Below are 19,916 nucleotides of genomic sequence, written 5' to 3'. Positions count from 1 at the left end.
GTTTCAATTCCAAACATGGTTATCCTACTAGGGGTCTCTCTCTCCTCCTCTCCCTCTCTCTCCCCTCTCCCTCCCTCTCTCTCTCTGTACTGCCAACTGTGAGCTCTCCAGAGTAAGCAAATGGCTGAGTAAAATAGAGAGAAAATCAAGAGACAGACACAGCAAAACATAGACGGGGAAAAGAAGGGAGAAATCCATTCCAATCATATTTATGGTGTAATAACTGAAGCAGGACAAAGAAAATCCGTAGTCCAGCTGTATGTAAGAGAGCAACAGAGCAACTTTTGACAATTCATACTATTTTTTGCAACGTATTCTCTGTTTTGACAATACCTTGATTGAACTTTTAAGAAATAGACCAACTACAGTGACAACTTTTCAGACTCACTGGTAAAGTAACAACAACAACTTGAGGCTTGAGTGGGGGACAAACGTTTTCTTCCAGCTTTGACCTCGGGTAGCGTAGTAAACTTTGGAGTGTAACTGTTTTTTGGAACCTATTGAACAACTCGACAGTTTTGTTTGGAATAACAGCCTCCCTCCACCATGAGTGCAGACAACTCCACCCTGTTGGAGACGGTTTTCTACGGCCATCCACCATGTGATGGCTGGACCAACAACACAGAGGGGGCCTTCTACCACCTGGGCAACACCGTCTTGTTCCTGGGGTACATGGGGGGCAGCAGCGCCTACGGCTCCCTGTTCATCTTTGGTTTCATGACGCCTGCCTTCACCTGCCTGGCCCTGTGGGGCTGGATGACCATGTGTGGGGTGGATGTGTTCACCTGGAACCTGCTGCTGCTGGTGGCCTGCGTGTTCCAGATTTGCCACCTCGTATACAGGCTGCAACAGGATGGTTTGGCCAGCGAGGAGCTGTTGTCCCTCTACTCAGCCATCTTCCTGCCCCTGGACGTGCCCGTACAGGTGTTCAAAGACATTGTGGGGGCCTGTGAGAACAAGGTGCTGGCCCTAAGAGTAGAGGAGACGTACGCAGTGGAGGGCAAGACGCCCATCAACCAGCTATCCTTTCTGCTGTCAGGGAGGTGAGCGAGAGGAGGGTGTCAGTTCTAATGTCTGTATCATACCACTTAGAATGCATGATCAATAGTACATTACTTTGTTTGTTCTTGGTAGTATGTTACTGGAGATATTGGAACAGACCTGAGTCTTGTTTTAGTTGAGTTGCTGGAGGAACATAGCCAACTGTAGTTTAGTTACATTGCTGTAGGTAAATTGCAATTGTCAGGTAGTAGAGTTAGTGTTCCCAGTGAATGTTCTTCTCTTAGCATTTTATCTCTTGATCTGTCTGTCCAAAAAAAACAATGGCTTAGACTATGGCTTATGGAAACCTGAGTGAGATATATCACTTACCAATAATATAATTAAATACAGAACACTTTTAAGAGGTCATGTGTCCTCAGCAGTGTTGAAGAATTTACTCTGAAAATATAGTTTACCAAGCTACCAATTACCTCACACTGGAAGAAGATAAACTACACTAAAGCTACCCTTAAGAAAAACATATCTTACCTAACTGAAGTTACTAGTTCACTACATCCAAACTACTTCCTGAAAAATGATCATATCTAAATCTGAAATGTCATAGACTACAAATTGCAAGAACAGATCACTCTGGAGTCAGATGTTAACATAATGTGTAATTTAGCCTATTAAACACAAAAAGTTAATATTAGGCACAAAGTGTTTCAAGTGAGAATTAGGCATGTCTGATATTGAAAAAGAAAGGACATTCTTGACTACTTCACCCATATTTTATTTGAGCTAAAATAAAGTACTGTATAATTCCAGTAGTTAGCTACACCACTACATGGCAAAAATGTATTACTTACTGAAAACCAAGATTTTAATTTAGTTCAACTACCACCATGCTACTGCAAAATGTAATGCAATTACTAGTTGAACTAAATGTAATTCACTACTCCCCAACACTGGTCCTCAGCAGTGACTCCATCACTTCTTAGCTTTTTGACTAATATCAGGTTTAGTGTGTGTATCAAGTGTGTTGGGATTAGGAGGGTATGGTTAAAATGTCAGCCCCAGACGTTGTAAAACACAGAGTATTCGTGTTACTGACTCACTGTAGTGTACTTGCTCCCCTTAGCGGCAGACAGCTGGGTCAAATACATAATGTCAAACACTTGATTTTCAAGTACTTGAGGTGTGCTTGATTTAGCTCATGTGGGACTATTACATTGATTCCATTGTACCGGGCAAATTAAATCAAGTGCTGTTCAAGATTTTGGAGGTATACGATGTATTTGACCCAGGTCTGGCGGCTGCTAAAATCTTGTGATATTCCCCCAAAAATCTGCTGTCCTTAGGTTGTGTACCAACACAGTTAACTAACTCCTCATATACTGCCTCTAAAATGAATGGTTCATTAATGGTACTGACAGCTATGTGAGTGCAAGTCAAGTTTATAACTTCAGGATAGCTAATTATTATCATATGCAAATAACATTTGGTGTCATAAGATGACATCTGTTTATGACAAGCAATTCCTAGTTTCAATTGATTCAAATGAAGACCATCAACATTAATCAGACATGAAAGAGCACTGTTGGAATGTCTGTGATTTATAAACCAAGAATAGATGTTTTCCTCTGTCTATGTCTAACTTGGATTACTTCCCTGAGTGTTGAGGTTAAGGACATAGATATTCATGTTAACTTGTTTCAAGGTTTGGGATCAAACCTAGTGATGTGTGTATTCCCTTCCTATCCATACTTTCCCCCTCTCCTCTGTTACTAACCTTGCCCTTTTCTGCTCTCCCTGGTAGGATCCATGTGTCTCTAGAAGGACAGTTCCTCCATTACATCTTCCCACTCCAGTTCCTGGACTCTCCTGAGTGGGAGTCTCTCAGACCCAATGAGGAGGGGAACTTTCAGGTACTGGATGGATTCTCGTCATTCATTCATTCATTCATTCATTCATTTCTGAAGCCAGGGGTAAGTCTTTCACACTTACCCCTGACTTTTGACATTCCTAACCACCAGGTGACCCTGACGGCGGAGACGGACTGCCGCTACATCTCGTGGCGCCGGCGCCGCCTTTACATGCTGCTGTCCAAGGATCGCTACATCACCCGCCTCTTCTCCGTCATGCTGGGCAGCGACATTGCCAACAAGCTCTACTCACTCAATGATAAGCTCTTTGCCAAGAGCGGTGTGCGCCTCGACATCCGCCTGCCCAGTCTCTACCATGTCCTGGCCCCCTCACCCCCGGGCAGCGAGGGTGAGGTCTGTAGCGGCAGTGGTAGTGCAAGGGACTGGGTAGACCTAGTGGAGCAGCAGGAGGCAGCAGTGGTGGATGTGGTCCCGGTGCCTGCCTACCAGAAGTCAGAGCCTCCAACACCCCCGAACCCGCGGCTGCAGATACAAGAGAAGTCCCCCAACACATCAACTGCAAGCCCCCGCCAACCCCAAGGCTCACACCCCCAGCGCCAGCCCTGGCCCTCAGACATGGAGATGCTCTCTGGTGAGGACTCCACCAGCCTGGTCCTGGAGGACTTCGCTGATATGACCGGGTCCTTAATGGATTATGGGAGTGAGAGGGATTATTTGAGGTAGAGGGCAGGTTGCTGGAGCTAACACACTGGGCCACTACTTAAGCTACATGTAAGTACACCTGTGTGCAGTGAGAGGGTGGGCTGGGGGGGTTTGCGTGATTTGCTTGCTGTGTCCACACTCTCACTAATCCAGTTTTAAAATGGCAATGCCCTGTGTTAAAGAACCTCATTTCAACTTTGCAATTATTTAAGTGATTTTCTGTTTGTTTTTACACATATTCCATCTATCTTATGCAGAGGCTATGCACTGCTTGCTCCTTTATTTTTTTTAATGATATGAATGTTTAGAGAGTGAGTTAGTAATCTTAATACATTTCTTGTTCAAAATGAATGAGCCTGAAGGAAAGAACATTAGATTGACCAAAGAGTTGGCAGAACTGGGACACCTCGCCTCTTGGGTACCCACTCTGTCTCTGAGGATTGTTGTTATACAGTTTACCTCCACTCCATCTCAATGGAGATCTGAAGCCTCAGGAGCTCTACCCCCAAAACTCTTGCTGGTCTAATTCTCTACGTTATACTGTATATGTATGTACAGTATATTACAGCCTCTCCACCACTCCTCTTCCGGTATGTGGCATGCCCTCTTGGTAGCTGGATGTTCTGTAGAGTGTGTATGGAGAGTGTGTTTGTTTAGCTAGGTTAGTTAGACTGTACTTTCTGGCTGGATTCCAAAGCTTGGCCAGATGAAAGACAGTGTTGTACACAACAGTTTACCTGAGGGTGACTCTGATAGCTTATGTTGGTTCAAACAGATGGGGGTACCATCTGTATATATGTTGGAGGTTTGTAGTTTGGACCAGGATAGGGAGACAGCAGGGTGGGAGGCTGGCAATCATCTGTGTGTTTTTCTCTGACAGAGGCAATGATTAGAGCCTGCTGGAAACTGGGGATATCCTGGCAGACAGAGATCCAGTGCCATGCCATTAATCCACATGCCTACCCACTACCCCCTCCCTTTCCCCCTATCCCAAAATCCTCCCTGACCCAACCGAGGGCAGATCGTGCTTCGGGCGGAGGAGGGAGAGGGGGGCAGGAAGGGGGTTGGATTCCAGGACAGCTGCTGGGTGCTTGGTGGAGGGCTCTGGCTCTGCTGTCATTGTAAAGGCTGCTGCTGACCTTCAGATGCAGGCTATGGTCAGTTAGACAGTGGCTATGGCAAGCAAGGGAATGAAAGGGGTGAGGGTTTGACAGGGGTAAGGGATGAGAGAAGGGCGAGGGATGTGGGTCATGTGAAAGCAGAGACCAGCCAGGCTCAGAGAACAGCCTTTCACTCCATGTCATTGTGACATCACAGGTCAGTAGTTCCTCCATCTCTCACTGTTAACCTGTTGTCAGGAATGTGAGGACTATGCCGGTGTAATTCGACCAATGGGAACGTTCGTTGTGAGATCATGTTGCAACCTTACACCATACTATATGTTCAGCTGTAATGCGTGATACATAGCATTTAGGTGAAAATGAAATACTCTCTGTACTTGGACAAGGTGAATATGATCTGCTTGCCTGCCATAAGGAAGGATGTCGTAGTAACAGTTATGCTTGTTTTTTGACAGATGTTCTCTGTTTATTCCACAGGAGGGGAAACCGCTGGGACTCTACCAATGCGATACCAGAGAGGAAGAGCTCCTCTGGCTCCCACGGACACCCCTAAGCTGTGATAGTTTTACCAAAAGTGCAAACAGTTCCAGGTTGTCTTTATTACAGTCATGCTGTGCAGCTTATAACACTATCACAAAATGTTTATGCATATCTACAGCATTTTCCTGAGAAGACCAGTGGAACTGCAGGAAAGACAACCTGGGATATAACTATCACCACTGTCCTGGGTGGAATCAGGCCCACCCAACACCACATCCCAGTCTCTCACCTAACATTATCTCACTCCTGTGATGTCATCTGTGCATGACAATAAAGGAGAGAGTGAGACTCTGGACACTGAACATAATTATGTTATTAACTGAATTTATTAGTTAATGTCACAGAAAATAATCGTATACTCTTTTTATTATGTCACTCAGATCTCCCATTCATCTGGACGGAAAGCCTTTTGAAGTGGAGATTATTCTATTATGATTCCACATTAAACTAATCATGTGCATTAGATGTTTTAACAGCCGGGGTTGGGTTGGCTAGCTAGGGGCACGTTAATCTTGTTTGTTTGTGCAGACATAATCTGAGAGAATAATGTTTGACTGAGAGCATGCTAAAAGGGTTTTCTCTTCCTGCATACTTAATTTCAAATCATGATTCCAAATTTAACATGCAGACACACACTTCTGCATTTTGTCTACGTGCTTGTAAAGGTGAGATGACTCACACACATTTAGTACATTTAGTCAGAAAACATAGAACAGGGACTCTACTATTTTGTTTTTGTTGTCCCCCCCCCCAAAAAAAACGTGGGCCTACATATACATAATGTGATAAACATGTATTTTCATGGGGCCAATCTTTCTCCATAAAGTTCTTGGTGAAAATACATTGACTGTCAATTTTTCATCTATATCTCCTCTCTCCTCCATCCTCAGTCCGAATAAGATTGAGTCTTCAAGTTTATCATGACGAGGTATTCAAACTCATCACAATTTGAACACATTGCTCACCCCTGCTTCTCAGAGCTGTTTTGCTTCAACAGAAGCTCTTATTAAGAAAGTAACATTCAGCTGCATCGGAATGATTATGTACAGCGATACTAACGCTATTAGAAAACACAGAACAAATGTAACCAGAAGAAAATTGTAGCGTAGTCTGGCTGTAGGTGGTCCATCAGTAACATATGAGTGTGTGAGTGTGTTTGTATGTATATTTCCAACAGGAGCTATTGACTGCATGTGTGTGTGTTTCTGTGTGAGCTGGAAACAGACTACGTCCCAGTGAAACTCTCCTAATTTCCTTTCCTTCATGCCTAATGATAAGGACAGGATAGGCTTCCTCCTTACTGCTCAAAGCATTCCACATCATTGATGACAAAGGAAAGGAGATGAGGAGAGGATGCCAGTTCAGAACTATTGGGAAGTTGACACAGCGAAAGAAACAGATGTTGGTGCATAGGTTGTGTGTGTTCAGGACATAAGGGTTCTCAGTCATTCCCACACAGCTGCACAAAATCATGGTTCCACGGAGATCCTCGTCTAATGTCAATCTTCTTCACACACAACGACTCCACTTCTCTGAAAGAGAAACAGATGAGAAACAGTGTCATATGCACGCACAGGTACGCACACACAGACTGTGTGTGTGTGTGTGTGTTTTAAATAGATGAAAGGACATATACCCGACAGAGGGGAACTCTGATATACAGACAGACACAAAGTGGATGTCTCCCTGTCTGTAGAAGCGTGCTCCAGTGTTCTTCAGCTGGATGGAGTCTATCTCACACAGTGGCACCAGGTGGGCTATCACCCTCCTGTACACTGTACCGTCTGTCTCTCTAGAATACACACACACACAGCATGACTGTTACTGAGAATATAATCCATGTTTACGTATCATAAAGTGAACAGCTGTGATTCATGCTGCTGTCTAAATATTTGTTTTGTCTCTAACAGTGAGGTTAGAGGTTGTTATACCTACAGCCTGAGTCTGTGCTCTGTTTCAGGAAGTCCACTGGTTCTTAGGGTCACCTGCACCTCAGCAGTCTTGTCCAGGGGGGATACCTCTAGCTGCACCAGGATGTGATGGGCTGAGGGGGAGAGGGTGGCGGAGGGGGACGGAAAATAAGTTTATCATCATCACTTCAAATATCGCTTTATTTAAGCATTCAACTGTGGGGTGAAAGTAGTGGTGATGTGTCATGAAAATTCAACAATCTCCGGCTGGACAGTCAGTCCGAGATCACGAGAGGAAGGCTAGATGCAGCTACTCACCACAGAAAGGAGGTGCAGAGGTTGTCAGGAGGAAAAGCTTCTCTTGTTGAGGAAGAGGAGAGGCTGTCATGCCGCTGTTCTCCAATAACCCTGAAACAGACAAGGACACATGGATGTACAAGAGACAGAGAGAGTGAGATGTAAAGTAGGCCTTCCTATCGCATCTATGACAGATGAAAGGCCTCCAGACTTCATTAACCTCTTTGTCTGTATACTGTACGTCTGTAACTGTATCTGCAGTGCCAGTGGCCACAGTGATACTGTAAGTGGACACCAGACCAGATGTGACACTAGCTAGGTCAGACAGAAGCCCTATCTCTTATTGAGTGAAATCTGATTAAGGTGAAAATGGAAAGTGTGCTGGGAACTTTTAATATGATTAGGCCTATTCAAAATATCAAAATATGAACATGATGAAAATAATTTACATATAGCCTACTATACTGTATGAAGTGGCTTATTTATATTTTTTACATTCCAATGATCAAAGTACTCACAGACAACAGGTTGGTTTAGTTTTCAAGAAATTGTGTCATGTTGATAACCCTACCTATTTGTGGACATGTGCCATTGAAGACACCTTGGCAGCCTAAACAGCGCCCCTTAAGGAATTCCTCATAGCTGGAACAAGGGATGCCAGTCATTGGGCAGGTCCCGTTCAGTGCGCTTATGTAGACGTGGAGCGCCCTCATGTGGTCACAGATCACATAGCCATACACTGGAAAGTAGACAAGAACTGACAACAAACGAAGAGGCTCAGGTAGCCATCAGTTTACCACCAAATATATCTGCTTGCTAGCAGTGGATGTTAGTGCTTAGTTGATAAAGACATGTCTGAAGTTTATGTAGGCATATCATACTATCATACACAGGCACAGGGGCATCATGGACGCTGTAGAATATAGCATTTTTCAAACAGCTGAAACAGATTTTCCTGCAATTTAGAGACATAATTGTTATAATTGATTCTATATAAAAAAAAACATGTCTATATTTTTGCATATTTAAGCATACCTCTTGAGGTGTTTGTATCCATCTGACTGGTGGTTCTTATTTTTTAAGAAACTAAATATACTTCTCTTCATCTCTGCTAAAATCTGGGTAAAAGATTGAAAGGAATGTGAGTCTTAGTCAGTACATTTAGTTATTTATTGCTTTTCTAAAGTCTACCAACCTTGCCAGCAGCCATGCCAGCTAAGATAGCTAGTTATCAGGTTGGGAGATTGTGAATCTATCTGGGCTAGCTAAATCCAACTTCATAAAATTGCTAGGTGGGCTAGTAGTATTACAGAGAAACAACCAAACAAATTTAAAAAATACATCTGAGGGAACATGTGCCCCTGTGCCCCCTATGACGCCTCTGCACAGGCCTCTATGCCAATTGTAGTAGGATGTGCTTCTCAATTTAAATAACATTACACCAATTAAACATTTTGTTGGCAAAAGCACACACTTACTTGACTCAAACCTTGAGCGAGCGCAACCTGCCTGGTCCATCCCGCCATTCAGGAAGAAGTCAGCATGGCCAACAGGGATGGAGATACCAAAGTCTGAGAGAAAATATAGACAAAAGGCTGATATCAGGAGATTGTCAGGTAAGCAGAGTTGTTGGGGTGCAGCCAACCTTTGTGTAGTGACTATGACAGAATTGCCGAGGAACTAGACCTACAACAAAACAGAACACAATAGCATCCAAGCTAGCTACCTAGCCCAATAACCAGCAAGCTAGGTGGAAAGATAATTGCAGAAATCTCTTTGCAATAACATTGTTTGTGTATTCTCTTACAGTCAGAGTCTGTGTGGATGGCCTCCACAAACAGTGCATCTGAGGGGTCAAGACGGTCAAACGTGTCGGCTCCCTTAAACATGGGTCCAGCTGGGTCCAGACCTACAGGAGGAGATACAGACAGAGCAGTGAATGACTGAGGTGAGTGAGTGATAGGCTACAGCAGGGATGGGAAACTTTGATGGGGTTGGGGTTCACAAAAAGTTTGAACTCTTTGTGAGGGGCCACGGTGGCTTGTAGGTCTGCGTACACACATCTATTTTTAATTTTTTATTTTATTTTTATTTCACCTTTATTTAACCAGGTAGGCTAGTTGAGAACAAGTTCTCATTTGCAACTGCGACCTGGCCAAGATAAAGCATAGCAGTGTGAACAGACAACACAGAGTTACACATGGAGTAAACAATTAACAAGTCAATAACACAGTAGAAAAAAAGGGGAGTCTATATACATTGTGTGCAAAAGGCATGAGGAGGTAGGCGAATAATTACAATTTTGCAGATTAATAACACTGGAGTGATAAAAGATCAGATGGTCATGTACAGGTAGAGATATTGGTGTGCAAAAGAGCAGAAAAGTAAATAAATAAAAACAGTATGGGGATGAGGTAGGTAAAAATGGGTGGGCTATTTACCGATAGACTATGTACAGCTGCAGCGATCGGTTAACTGCTCAGACAGCAGATGTTTGAAGTTGGTGAGGGAGATAAAAGTCTCCAACTTCAGCGATTTTTGCAATTGTTCCAGTCACAGGCAGCAGAGAACTGGAACGAAAGGCGGCCAAATGAGGTGTTGGCTTTAGGGATGATCAGTGAGATACACCTGCTGGAGCGCGTGCTACGGATGGGTGTTGCCATCGTGACCAGTGAACTGAGATAAGGCGGAGCTTTACCTAGCATGGACTTGTAGATGACCTGGAGCCAGTGGGTCTGGCGACGAATATGTAGCGAGGGCCAGCCGACTAGAGCATACAAGTCGCAGTGGTGGGTGGTATAAGGTGCTTTAGTGACAAAACGGATGGCACTGTGATAAACTGCATCCAGTTTGCTGAGTAGAGTGTTGGAAGCAATTTTGTAGATGACATCGCCGAAGTCGAGGATCGGTAGGATAGTCAGTTTTACTAGGGTAAGTTTGGCGGCGTGAGTGAAGGAGGCTTTGTTGCGGAATAGAAAGCCGATTCTTGATTTGATTGGAGATTGGAGATGTTTGATATAAGTCTGGAAGGAGAGTTTACAGTCTAGCCAGACACCTAGATACTTATAGATGTCCACATATTCAAGGTCGGAACCATCCAGGGTGGTGATGCTCGTCAGGCGTGCGGGTGCAGGCAGCGAATGGTTGAAAAGCATGCATTTGGTTTTACTAGCGTTTAAGAGCAGTTGGAGGCCACGGAAGGAGTGTTGTATGGCATTGAAGCTCGTTTGGAGGTTAGATAGCACAGTGTCCAAGGACGGGCCGGAAGTATATAGAATGGTGTCGTCTGCGTAGAGGTGGATCAGGGAATCGCCCGCAGCAAGAGCAACATCATTGATATATACAGAGAAAAGAGTCGGCCCGAGGATTGAACCCTGTGGCACCCCCATAGAGACTGCCAGAGGACCGGACAGCATGCCCTCCGATTTGACACACTGAACTCTGTCTGCAAAGTAATTGGTGAACCAGGCAAGGCAGTCATCCGAAAAACAGAGGCTACTGAGTCTGCCGATAAGAATATGGTGATAGACAGAGTCGAACGCCTTGGCAAGGTCGATGAAGACGGCTGCACAGTACTGTCTTTTATCGATGGCGGTTATGATATCGTTTAGTACCTTGAACGTGGCTGAGGTGCACCCGTGACCGGCTCGGAAACCCGATTGCACAGCGGAGAAGGTACGGTGGGATTCGAGATGGTCAGTGACCTGTTTGTTGACTTAGAGGACCTTAGATAGGCAGGGCAGGATGGATATAGGTCTGTAACAGTTTGGGTCCAGGGTGTCTCCCCCTTTGAAGAGGGGGATGACTGCGGCAGCTTTCCAATCCTTGGGGATCTCAGATGATATGAAAGAGAGGTTGAACAGGCTGGTAATAGGGGTTGCGACAATGGCGGCGGATAGTTTCAGAAATAGAGGGTCCAGATTGTCAAGCCCAGCTGATTTGTACGGGTCCAGGTTTTGCAGCTCTTTCAGAACATCTGCTATCTGGATTTGGGTAAAGGAGAACCTGGAGAGGCTTGGGCGAGTAGCTGCGGGGGGGCGGAGCTGTTGGCTGAGGTTGGAGTAGCCAGGCGGAAGGCATGGCCAGCTGTTGAGAAATGCTTGTTGAAGTTTTCGATAATCATGGATTTATCGGTGGTGACCGTGTTACCTAGCCTCAGTGCAGTGGGCAGCTGGGAGGAGGTGCTCTTGTTCTCCATGGACTTCACAGTGTCCCAGAACTTTATGGAGTTGGAGCTACAGGATGCAAACTTCTGCCTGAAGAAGCTGGCCTTAGCTTTCCTGACTGACTGCGTGTATTGGTTCCTGACTTCCCTGAACAGTTGCATATCGCGGGGACTATTCGATGCTATTGCAGTCCGCCACAGGATATTTTTGTGCTGGTCGAGGGCAGTCAGGTCTGGAGTAAACCAAGGGCTGTATCTGTTCTTAGTTCTGCATTTTTTGAACGGAGCATGCATATCTAAAATGGTGAGGAAGTTACTTTTAAAGAATGACCAGGCATCCTCAACTGACGGGATGAGGTCAATGTCCTTCCAGGATACCCGGGCCAGGTCGATTAGAAAGGCCTGCTCACAGAAGTGTTTTAGGGAGCGTTTGACAGTGATGAGGGGTGGTCGTTTGACAGCGGCTTCGTAGCGGATACAGGCAATGAGGCAGTGATCGCTGAGATCCTGGTTGAAGACAGCAGAGGTGTATTTGGAGGGCCAGTTGGTCAGGATGACGTCTATGAGGGTGCCCTTGTTTACAGATTTAAGGTTGTACCTGGTGGGTTCCTTGATGATTTGTGTGAGATTGAGGGCATCTAGCTTAGATTGTAGGACTGCCGAGGTGTTAAGCATATCCCAGTTAGGTCACCTAACAGAACAAACTCTGAAGCTAGATGGGGGCGATCAATTCACAAATGGTGTCCAGGGCACAGCTGGGAGCTGAGGGGGGTCGGTAGCAGGCGGCAACAGTGAGAGACTTATTTCTGGAGAGAGTAATTTTCAAAATTAGTAGTTCGAACTGTTTGGGTATGGACCTGGAAAGTATGACATTACTTTGCAGACTCTCTCTGCAATAAACTGCAACTCCTCCCCCTTTGGCAGTTCTATCTTGACGGAAAATGTTATAGTTGGGTATGGAAATCTCAGAATTTTTGGTGGCCTTCCTGAGCCAGGATTCAGACACGGCAAGGACATCAGGGTTAGCAGAGTGTGCTAAAGCAGTGAGTAAAACAAACTTAGGGAGGAGGCTTCTGATGTTGACATGCATGAAACCAAGGCTTTTTCGATCACAGAAGTCAACAAATGAGGGTGCCTGGGGACATGCAGGGCCTGGGTTTACCTCCACATCACCCGCGGAACAGAGGAGGAGTAGAATGAGGGTGCGGCTAAAGGCTATCAAAACTGGTCGCCTAGAGCGTTGGGGACAGAGAATAAAAGGAGCAGATTTCTGGGCATGGTAGAATATATTCAGGGCGCAGACAGGGGTATGATGCGCAGACAGGGGTATGGTGGGGTGCGGGTACAGCGGAGGTAAGCCCAGGCACTGGGTGATGATGAGAGAGGTTGTATCTCTGGACATGCTGGTTGTAATGGGTGAGGTCACCACATGTGTGGGAGGTGGGACAAAGGAGGTATCAGGGGTATGAAGAGTGGAACTAGGGGCTCCATTGTAAACTAAAACAATGATAACTAACCTGAACAACAGTATACAAGGCATATTGACATTTGAGAGAGACATACAGCGAGGCATACAGTAATCACAGGTGTTGAATTGGGAGAGCTAGCTAAAACAGTAGCTAAAACAGTAGGTGAGACAACAACAGCTAATCAGCTAGCACAACAACAGCAGAGCCGTGCGAGTAAAACATTTAAGCGGCCCTCCTCTTGCTAGCGGTTTTAGAGTTAATTTCCTGCAATTCTACTCATTTTGCTATGGGGCAGTTTTACAGCAAAAAGAGGGGGCACACACACACAGTCTTGTACAGCTAACTTTATTGGGACATAATTCAATCCCATTCATAATCATATTTTCTCTAACCCCTAACCCTAACCTTGACATTAACCCAAAAACCTAACCTTAACCCTAACCCTATAACCCTAGCTCTTAACCCTAACCCTAAAACTAACCCTAGTTCCTAACCCTAACCCTAGCACTAATTCTAACTTTAACCCTAATCCCCCTAGAAATAGCATTTGACCTCGTGGGAACAAACAAAATGTCCCCAGTTGGTCAAATTGTTGTTTGTTTACTTTTCTTGTGGGGACTTCTGGTCCCCACACACTTCTGATCCACACACACACACACACACACCACACACACACACACACACACACACACACACACACACACACACACACACACACACACACACACACACACACACACACACACACACACACACACACACGGCTGTGACTTGCTGCACCTAAACATTCAGACTACTTCACATCACAGGGCTGAATGCCTCTACTCAGACAAAAACACCAGAGATAATGTGAAGACAGACAATTGTATGCATTGTTGTGCCGTTGTGTGTCCTCAGAAGGGTAACGTCTCCATCGTTCACAAATTCAGAGCAGCGCTTTTCAATGTCTGCTGTTGTTGTTTTCTGGAGAGTGCTCTCTCTTTCTCTGAAAGCCTCATTCAGTCCAATTGGCAAAGATGAAAGGGTGAGTGACTGCCCTGCTTTGTGGTGACTATTCGTTGTCTGGCCCTGTAGAGCCTTGTTCTGCAGACAGTAGGGGCCCTGTGAAACTGTTACTGGGTCAGACACAGATGGAGCTCACCTGTGATTCTCCCTATCTCCCCCTTGAACAGGGTCCCCACGAATCCAGACACGTGTGCCCCGAGGCTAACCCCAATGAAGTGAAATGACTCCAGTTTGCATCCATGGTTCTGTGAGACAGACATCAGTTCTACGTTATTTTCATTACTTTTAAATTAATTTGCTGTTGGTCAGTGAACATTGAGATTGCATTTATTAGTATGTAAACATAAACAAATGATTAGGCCCTGACCTGGAGCTGGTTAATGAGGACAGATATCTGGACGGCCACCTCCTTGTAGTTCTCCACCACCAGGTTGTAGGCGAAGGAGGCCCCATAGACCCAGTCCACCACCACCACATTGGCATCCTGCGCCCGCAGCAGAGCCTGGGCTAGCTGTTTCACCCAGGACGGCTTACTGCCCAGAGCCCTGGGAGGGAGGAAGGGGGAGGGAGGGAGATAGCTTATACATTTTATTTGTAGATCCCCTTGCACTTTACATGTGCCCATCAGCATAACTTCTCTCTCTATCTCTCTCACCTCTGTAAAGAGAGTATGAAATGACTGTGTCATGTTTTTGACCTCCCTCCCCTTCTCCTTACCTGTATCCATGGACAATGATCTTGGTGGGTAGAGAGGAGTTGAAGTTGGAGTTGTTGTTGCTGAGGGACTCCTGACTGAAGAGGCTGGCACAGTCTGTATTCTTGCGTGTCAGAAGCAGGTATTGCACCTGTAGCTTGCTGCCCTGCTGACGGTACTCCAGCCAGGTCGTGTTGTTGAAGTCAGCACATTCTGATCTGGACTCCTCATCCTCCCCTGCTGGTTCAGAGGAGAAATGTCCATAAAGAACCTTGACGACAACAACACCACCACCACCAACAACAACAATGATAGATGCACCATTTGCACAAAAAAATCATGTTTCACAACAGAGTTATTTACATGCAGTGAAGTGGCATATGCTATAATAAATATGCTTAGAGCAATGATAGTGTTTATTCATTACATGAAAATGTATTAGGAAGAAGCTTCTGCAATAGAGATGAGTGGTACTTACCTACTGTGGACGTGATGTAGAATGCTAAAATAGTGAGAAAAGTTTCCGCTGTTTTCAGTTTCCAGCCCATTCTCTTGAAAGAAGAATGTCACGATTGGTAACTTGTTCTGTAGTTTTACCGCTAAGGTTGGTGAACAGTGCCTCAGATCCTTAGCTTTGGAAAACCTATTTTCCCTCCCAACAGTGCTTGAAGTTATGCAATGACTATTTAATAGTACTGTAGTTCCCTTTGGATCTAGAAATGCCATTCAATCCTCTACTGGTCAACAGTAACCTCAAACAGGGCAGGAATCTCCTTAAGAGAATTAAGTCGAACAAAATACGTTATTTCACAATGCCTGGCATTGAAATATTAAGATACAACATCTGATTACAGTACAGAGATGGGGGGTTGGAGGAATTTCCTTCCCTGCTTTCTCGTAAAGCTCAGCTGGCACAGTAAACTAGGCTTATGAAAACATACCCACATACCCATGTACCCCTCCTGCTCCAGTCGTTGGTCGGTGTTTTGCTTAGGACCCAGTGCTTGGTCAAGTGCTTAGTCTGTATGGGGGCTTGGAGGGCACTGGCAGTGGATCCATGACCTCACCGATGATCAATGCCTGTTTGTTTTCATGCTGGACTCTGGCCATCTGGGGGTGACACACACTGTGTTACATGGTGATAAGCTACATTTCAGCATTGGATTACCAATTCTACCTTTATACTAGTCATGTGATATGACTTACTTTATACTAGCCATGTGAACCTAGAGATGGACCTGCAACTGTAATCTGTCACGCAACTTTAATATACACATTTACAGACCACTGTGATAATGATTATAAACATGGACCAGGGGATGGTCAGCTATAGGAACAGTCTTACAGGCAGCGCCTTGGGCAGTTATTTAGCCTTTATTCACTTTCTTTCTTTGGGTAACTGGGATGCTAACCAATCCATGGTCCACTTGCGTACCTCCTCCCAGCTATACCGGGGGACGTACCCCATGTCCCTCTGAGAGGTCCGATAGGTGAAGCTAAAGGGCATGTTCAGCATGTTGAGGAGCTGCCGGTTTATGGGCGGGTACCTGAAGCCCAACGGCGACAACACAACACGGTTGAAGTCAAAATAGCTGATGGGCGGTGTGTCGTCTGAGATGTAGGAGAAGTTCCCTCTGATGGGGCCTCTCCACTGGGGGTCTTGCAGGGCAGGCGCGGGCGGCCTGGAGGTGGGCCAGTGCTGTGTTCCCCGCATACACATGGTTCACCTGGGCCTCCGGGTGGGAGGTACGGTACAATACATCCCTGTTCGGAATCCCGTCGCTCATGTGGCCCAGCAGAAATTGTCAGCACTCTCCGTAGATGTACATTGGTCTGAGGGTGCAGGTGGAGCCCCTCGCCCTGGGCTTGCAGTGTGACCCGCTCAGCTTCCTTTTTGGTCCTGCAGTAAGGAGAACTTTATGGAGCACGTGTAGGGTGTGTTCTCGTCACCGTTGATGATGGGGTCTCCATTGGCATTAGGGCCGGCCACCTCAATGCTGCTGGTGTAGATGAAGGACTCCATGCTTTCCTGGACGTACGTCTACAGAAGGAGCTGGGTTCCTGAGGAAGAACATGAGATTAATGAGTATATTAGCAGGGTCAATTCAGTTTTCAAGTGCAGCTCAAGTATTTGCAAGTATCGGACATTTCACTCAGGACTGCTGCCAATCCCAACCCAATGCGTCAGTGAAACTCGACCATACCTTTGACGTTGACTCCGGGGATCTTGCTTTAGTCCACCTTCTCGATGACATCTATGAGGGACGCAGTGTGGTAGACCTCCGATGCTCCCTTACACGCTGTCCTCAGCAGCTCACTGTCCCTGATGTCCCCCTCAAACACACTCACCACAATGTCACCTCTGACCTCTAACAACAAACAGAAAAGAAAAAACGAATCAGAGAAGAAACAAGCCAAATAAAAATGTTAAAATATCAATATTTACACCAACCATGGTAGGAACGGAGAACAAAAGGAGAGCTGGTACAGTATTTACCTTCCAGAGACTGTATGAGTTGTGGTCGGACATGACCAATGCTCCGGACTTGGTCCCCACTCCAAACCTATCGCCCCACTCTATTATCCCCCTCTGCGACAACGTCTTTTTCTAGCCTGAGGGAATGTGCTGGAAGTGACGGTAACTCTGCCACTCTGGGGCGAGAAGTGAGGCAAGTTCTAGAGGCAGGCAGACTCAAAAGAGGGAGAGCGGGCAGGGACATTTTATTCAACCAGTATCTGCCAAGGATGGCCCCAAACCAGCCAAGGAAAACAGTTTGCAAGGACTTGAAAGTCAAGACGACATCTGCCAGATGACTAACGATTTGCTTTGCTCTCCCATTGACACAGTGATGAACTGATTCTCGTCAGAGTAGAGTCAATACGCTGCAGATTTAGTGGCTGGGTTTATTTTGACAGGCTTGGCCACTGATTATCAACGTGGTCTATAAAGCATCTGCAGTATATTCACCCTAACAGTGTAATTTATTCTATATCTGTGTAGCATATGTTGAAGTGGTTTCATCCTCTCAGAAATTGCCAAATGTATGTGATTGCAGCTGGTTTTGTAGGGTTTTGAACATATTAAGATTCCAGGGTTACACACTGAACATGTCTTATATAAACCCCGGATTGCTGACAGTATGTATTTGCCATTGAGAGGCTTTGAAGCCACTGTCCAGACATATTTTGCACTCCCAAGTAGGCACAGTCCTCCATAGGAATTAATGGAACTTCAATTAAATGTTTCAAGGACAAAATTACATGTATTTAAGTATTTGATTGTTGTAGTGTGGACAGTAACAGTACTAAAAGGAAAATGTTTTTATATATACAGTGCCTTCGGAAAATGTACAAACCCCTTGACTTTTTCCACATTTTGTTACGTTACAGCCTTTTTCTAAAATGGATAAAATTCTATTTTATTACAAATAAAAAACAGAAACACCTTATTTACATTCAAACCGTTTGCTATGAGACTTGAAATTGAGCTCAGGTGCATCCTGATTCCATTGATCATCCTTGGGATGTTTCTACAACTTGATTGGAGTCCACCTGTGGTAAATTCAATTGATTGGACATGTTTGGAAAGGCACACACCTGTCTATATAAGGTCCCACAGCTGACAGTGTGTGTCAGAGCAAAAACCAAGCCATGAGGTCGAAGCAATTGTCCGTAGAGCTACGAGACAGGATTGTGTCAAGGCACAGATCCGGGGGGTCTGAATACTTAGGTAAATGTGATATTTCCCATTTTTTTTATTTGTATATATTTGAAAATATTTATATAACCTGTTTTTGCATTGTCAATATTGGCTATTGTGTGTAGATTGATGAGAAAAAAATAAACAATTTAATCCATTGTAGTATAAGGCTATAATGTAGCAAAATGTGGAACAAGTCAAGGGTCTGAATACTTTCCGAAGGCACTGTGTATATACACTTTTTTTTAAATAGCATAATTTAAAAGTATGCATTAAGGTGTCTGTAAACGTGTCAAAAACGTTAGTTGTCCTTGGTCTGGTGCCAGGGCCTCTCTCTCGGCTCTCTCTGGAGGATGAAGGATGACGTCACTGTGACAAGGCTAGAGCTGAAACATGCAAAAGCCTCCATATTCCGCCTGCATCACTTCAACTCAACTGACCCTTCACTAAGCCCCGCCCCAGAACTTTGGGCAAACAATTACACCGCTCCAATGGATAGGAACTGTTGTCAAGTCCCGAAACCTTGGAAAAGCTTACGTTTAAATCGCATGAAAGCCAGTGAGGACTGAAATACAGAGCCTGTTGATGAAGTTATACTTTTGTTACATCGTTTGCCAGCTCAGCTGGTTAGCTAGCTCTCAGTCTCATTGGCCACCAAACGTTGCTAATGCTAGCTAGCTAGCCAGCCATTTAATATACCTTGGCTGCAGTCCAAACTCAAAGTCGACAGCCCTCGGCCCTAAACCCTCAGCCCTTGAATGACCTTTTACATCGTCACAGTCGAGTGTACCTTACTAAATGTCCCTTGCCCAAGCGATGATCGGAGAGGTGACATCCTTGGTGCTTAAAAACAATCAATCTAAATGTATTAATGTACCGAGCAAGCTACAGTCAACCATAGCTGGCTAATTAGTTTAATAGTTTGGTCATTTATTCCCCCCAAAAATAGAATTCCCCAAAATATTTTTATGACGCTAGTTATGTATTATAGGCTCCTCACGATGAGACTAAGCCAATTTCCCAACTCTAAAATCAATGTCATCTATATATTTTAGCAAGCTAGTATCATCATATTAACTGACATCCTGGAAATGCAGATCTGTTGATTAAATTTTACACTTTGCGGCCACCGGAGTTTGACACGTGACTACAGTTTGCATTGAATTGTGGGTCATATCAACCTCCAAAATTATCAAAGTTCTTCACTTGCTCCGTCAAGCTAAATCGAGGGGGCAACTTTTGTGAATTGGACCTCAACTTAATATTGTAGTCGAACTGCATCTGGTTTCGATGGGGATTGACACTAGGGAAAGTGACAGGCAAGAGGGCCGAGAGGGTAAAAAATTGTTTGGACTGCAGCCCTTGTTTTCTCAGAATGTGTTAGCTAGCTAAGTTAGCAAAGTTATGAATACAACTCCCATCTGCTCTAGACATCAGGATGCGATT

At 45.0% G+C, this 19,916-nt stretch overlaps 2 protein-coding genes and 1 pseudogene across 8 annotated transcripts; 1 reads left to right on the top strand and 2 right to left on the bottom strand.

Annotated features, from left to right (window-relative positions):
- Positions 1–16: 16 nt before the first annotated feature.
- LOC112225481 (popeye domain-containing 2) lies at positions 17–6,073 on the top strand. 2 transcript variants are annotated; one of them, XM_024389477.2, is made up of 4 exons: positions 17–1,043; positions 2,801–2,909; positions 3,018–3,638; positions 5,168–5,290. In XM_024389477.2, the coding sequence occupies exons 1-3, from the start codon at positions 547–549 to the stop codon at positions 3,588–3,590; spliced, it is 1,179 nt and encodes a 392-aa protein (XP_024245245.1). In that variant the 5' UTR covers positions 17–546; the 3' UTR covers positions 3,591–3,638; positions 5,168–5,290. The 2 variants fall into 2 exon arrangements, with proteins under 2 accessions (XP_024245245.1, XP_024245246.1); XM_024389478.2 differs by having other exon boundaries at positions 19–1,043; positions 3,018–3,498; positions 5,168–6,073.
- Positions 5,535–15,826, bottom strand: LOC112225480 (phospholipase A1 member A). 6 transcript variants are annotated; one of them, XM_024389476.2, is made up of 12 exons: positions 15,720–15,826; positions 15,249–15,321; positions 14,794–15,010; positions 14,444–14,621; positions 14,213–14,321; positions 9,245–9,346; positions 8,916–9,008; positions 8,009–8,194; positions 7,459–7,548; positions 7,166–7,274; positions 6,867–7,022; positions 5,535–6,762 (listed from the first exon to the last, which is right to left on the bottom strand). In XM_024389476.2, the coding sequence occupies exons 2-12, from the start codon at positions 15,316–15,318 to the stop codon at positions 6,672–6,674; spliced, it is 1,401 nt and encodes a 466-aa protein (XP_024245244.1). In that variant the 5' UTR covers positions 15,319–15,321; positions 15,720–15,826; the 3' UTR covers positions 5,535–6,671. The 6 variants fall into 6 exon arrangements, with proteins under 6 accessions (XP_024245244.1, XP_024245242.1, XP_024245240.1 ...); XM_024389474.1 differs by having other exon boundaries at positions 14,794–15,007; XM_024389472.1 differs by having other exon boundaries at positions 14,794–15,007; positions 15,712–15,818.
- A 322-nt stretch (positions 15,827–16,148) lies between these two features.
- Positions 16,149–19,305, bottom strand: LOC112225038 (annotated as a pseudogene).
- Positions 19,306–19,916: the final 611 nt, after the last annotated feature.

This window comes from Oncorhynchus tshawytscha, linkage group LG26, assembly GCF_018296145.1.
Source record: "Oncorhynchus tshawytscha isolate Ot180627B linkage group LG26, Otsh_v2.0, whole genome shotgun sequence".
Classification (NCBI taxonomy): Eukaryota; Metazoa; Chordata; class Actinopteri; order Salmoniformes; family Salmonidae; genus Oncorhynchus; species Oncorhynchus tshawytscha.
The sequence above is the reverse complement of the archived record's forward strand: the minus strand, read 5'-3'. Positions and strand labels throughout refer to the sequence as shown.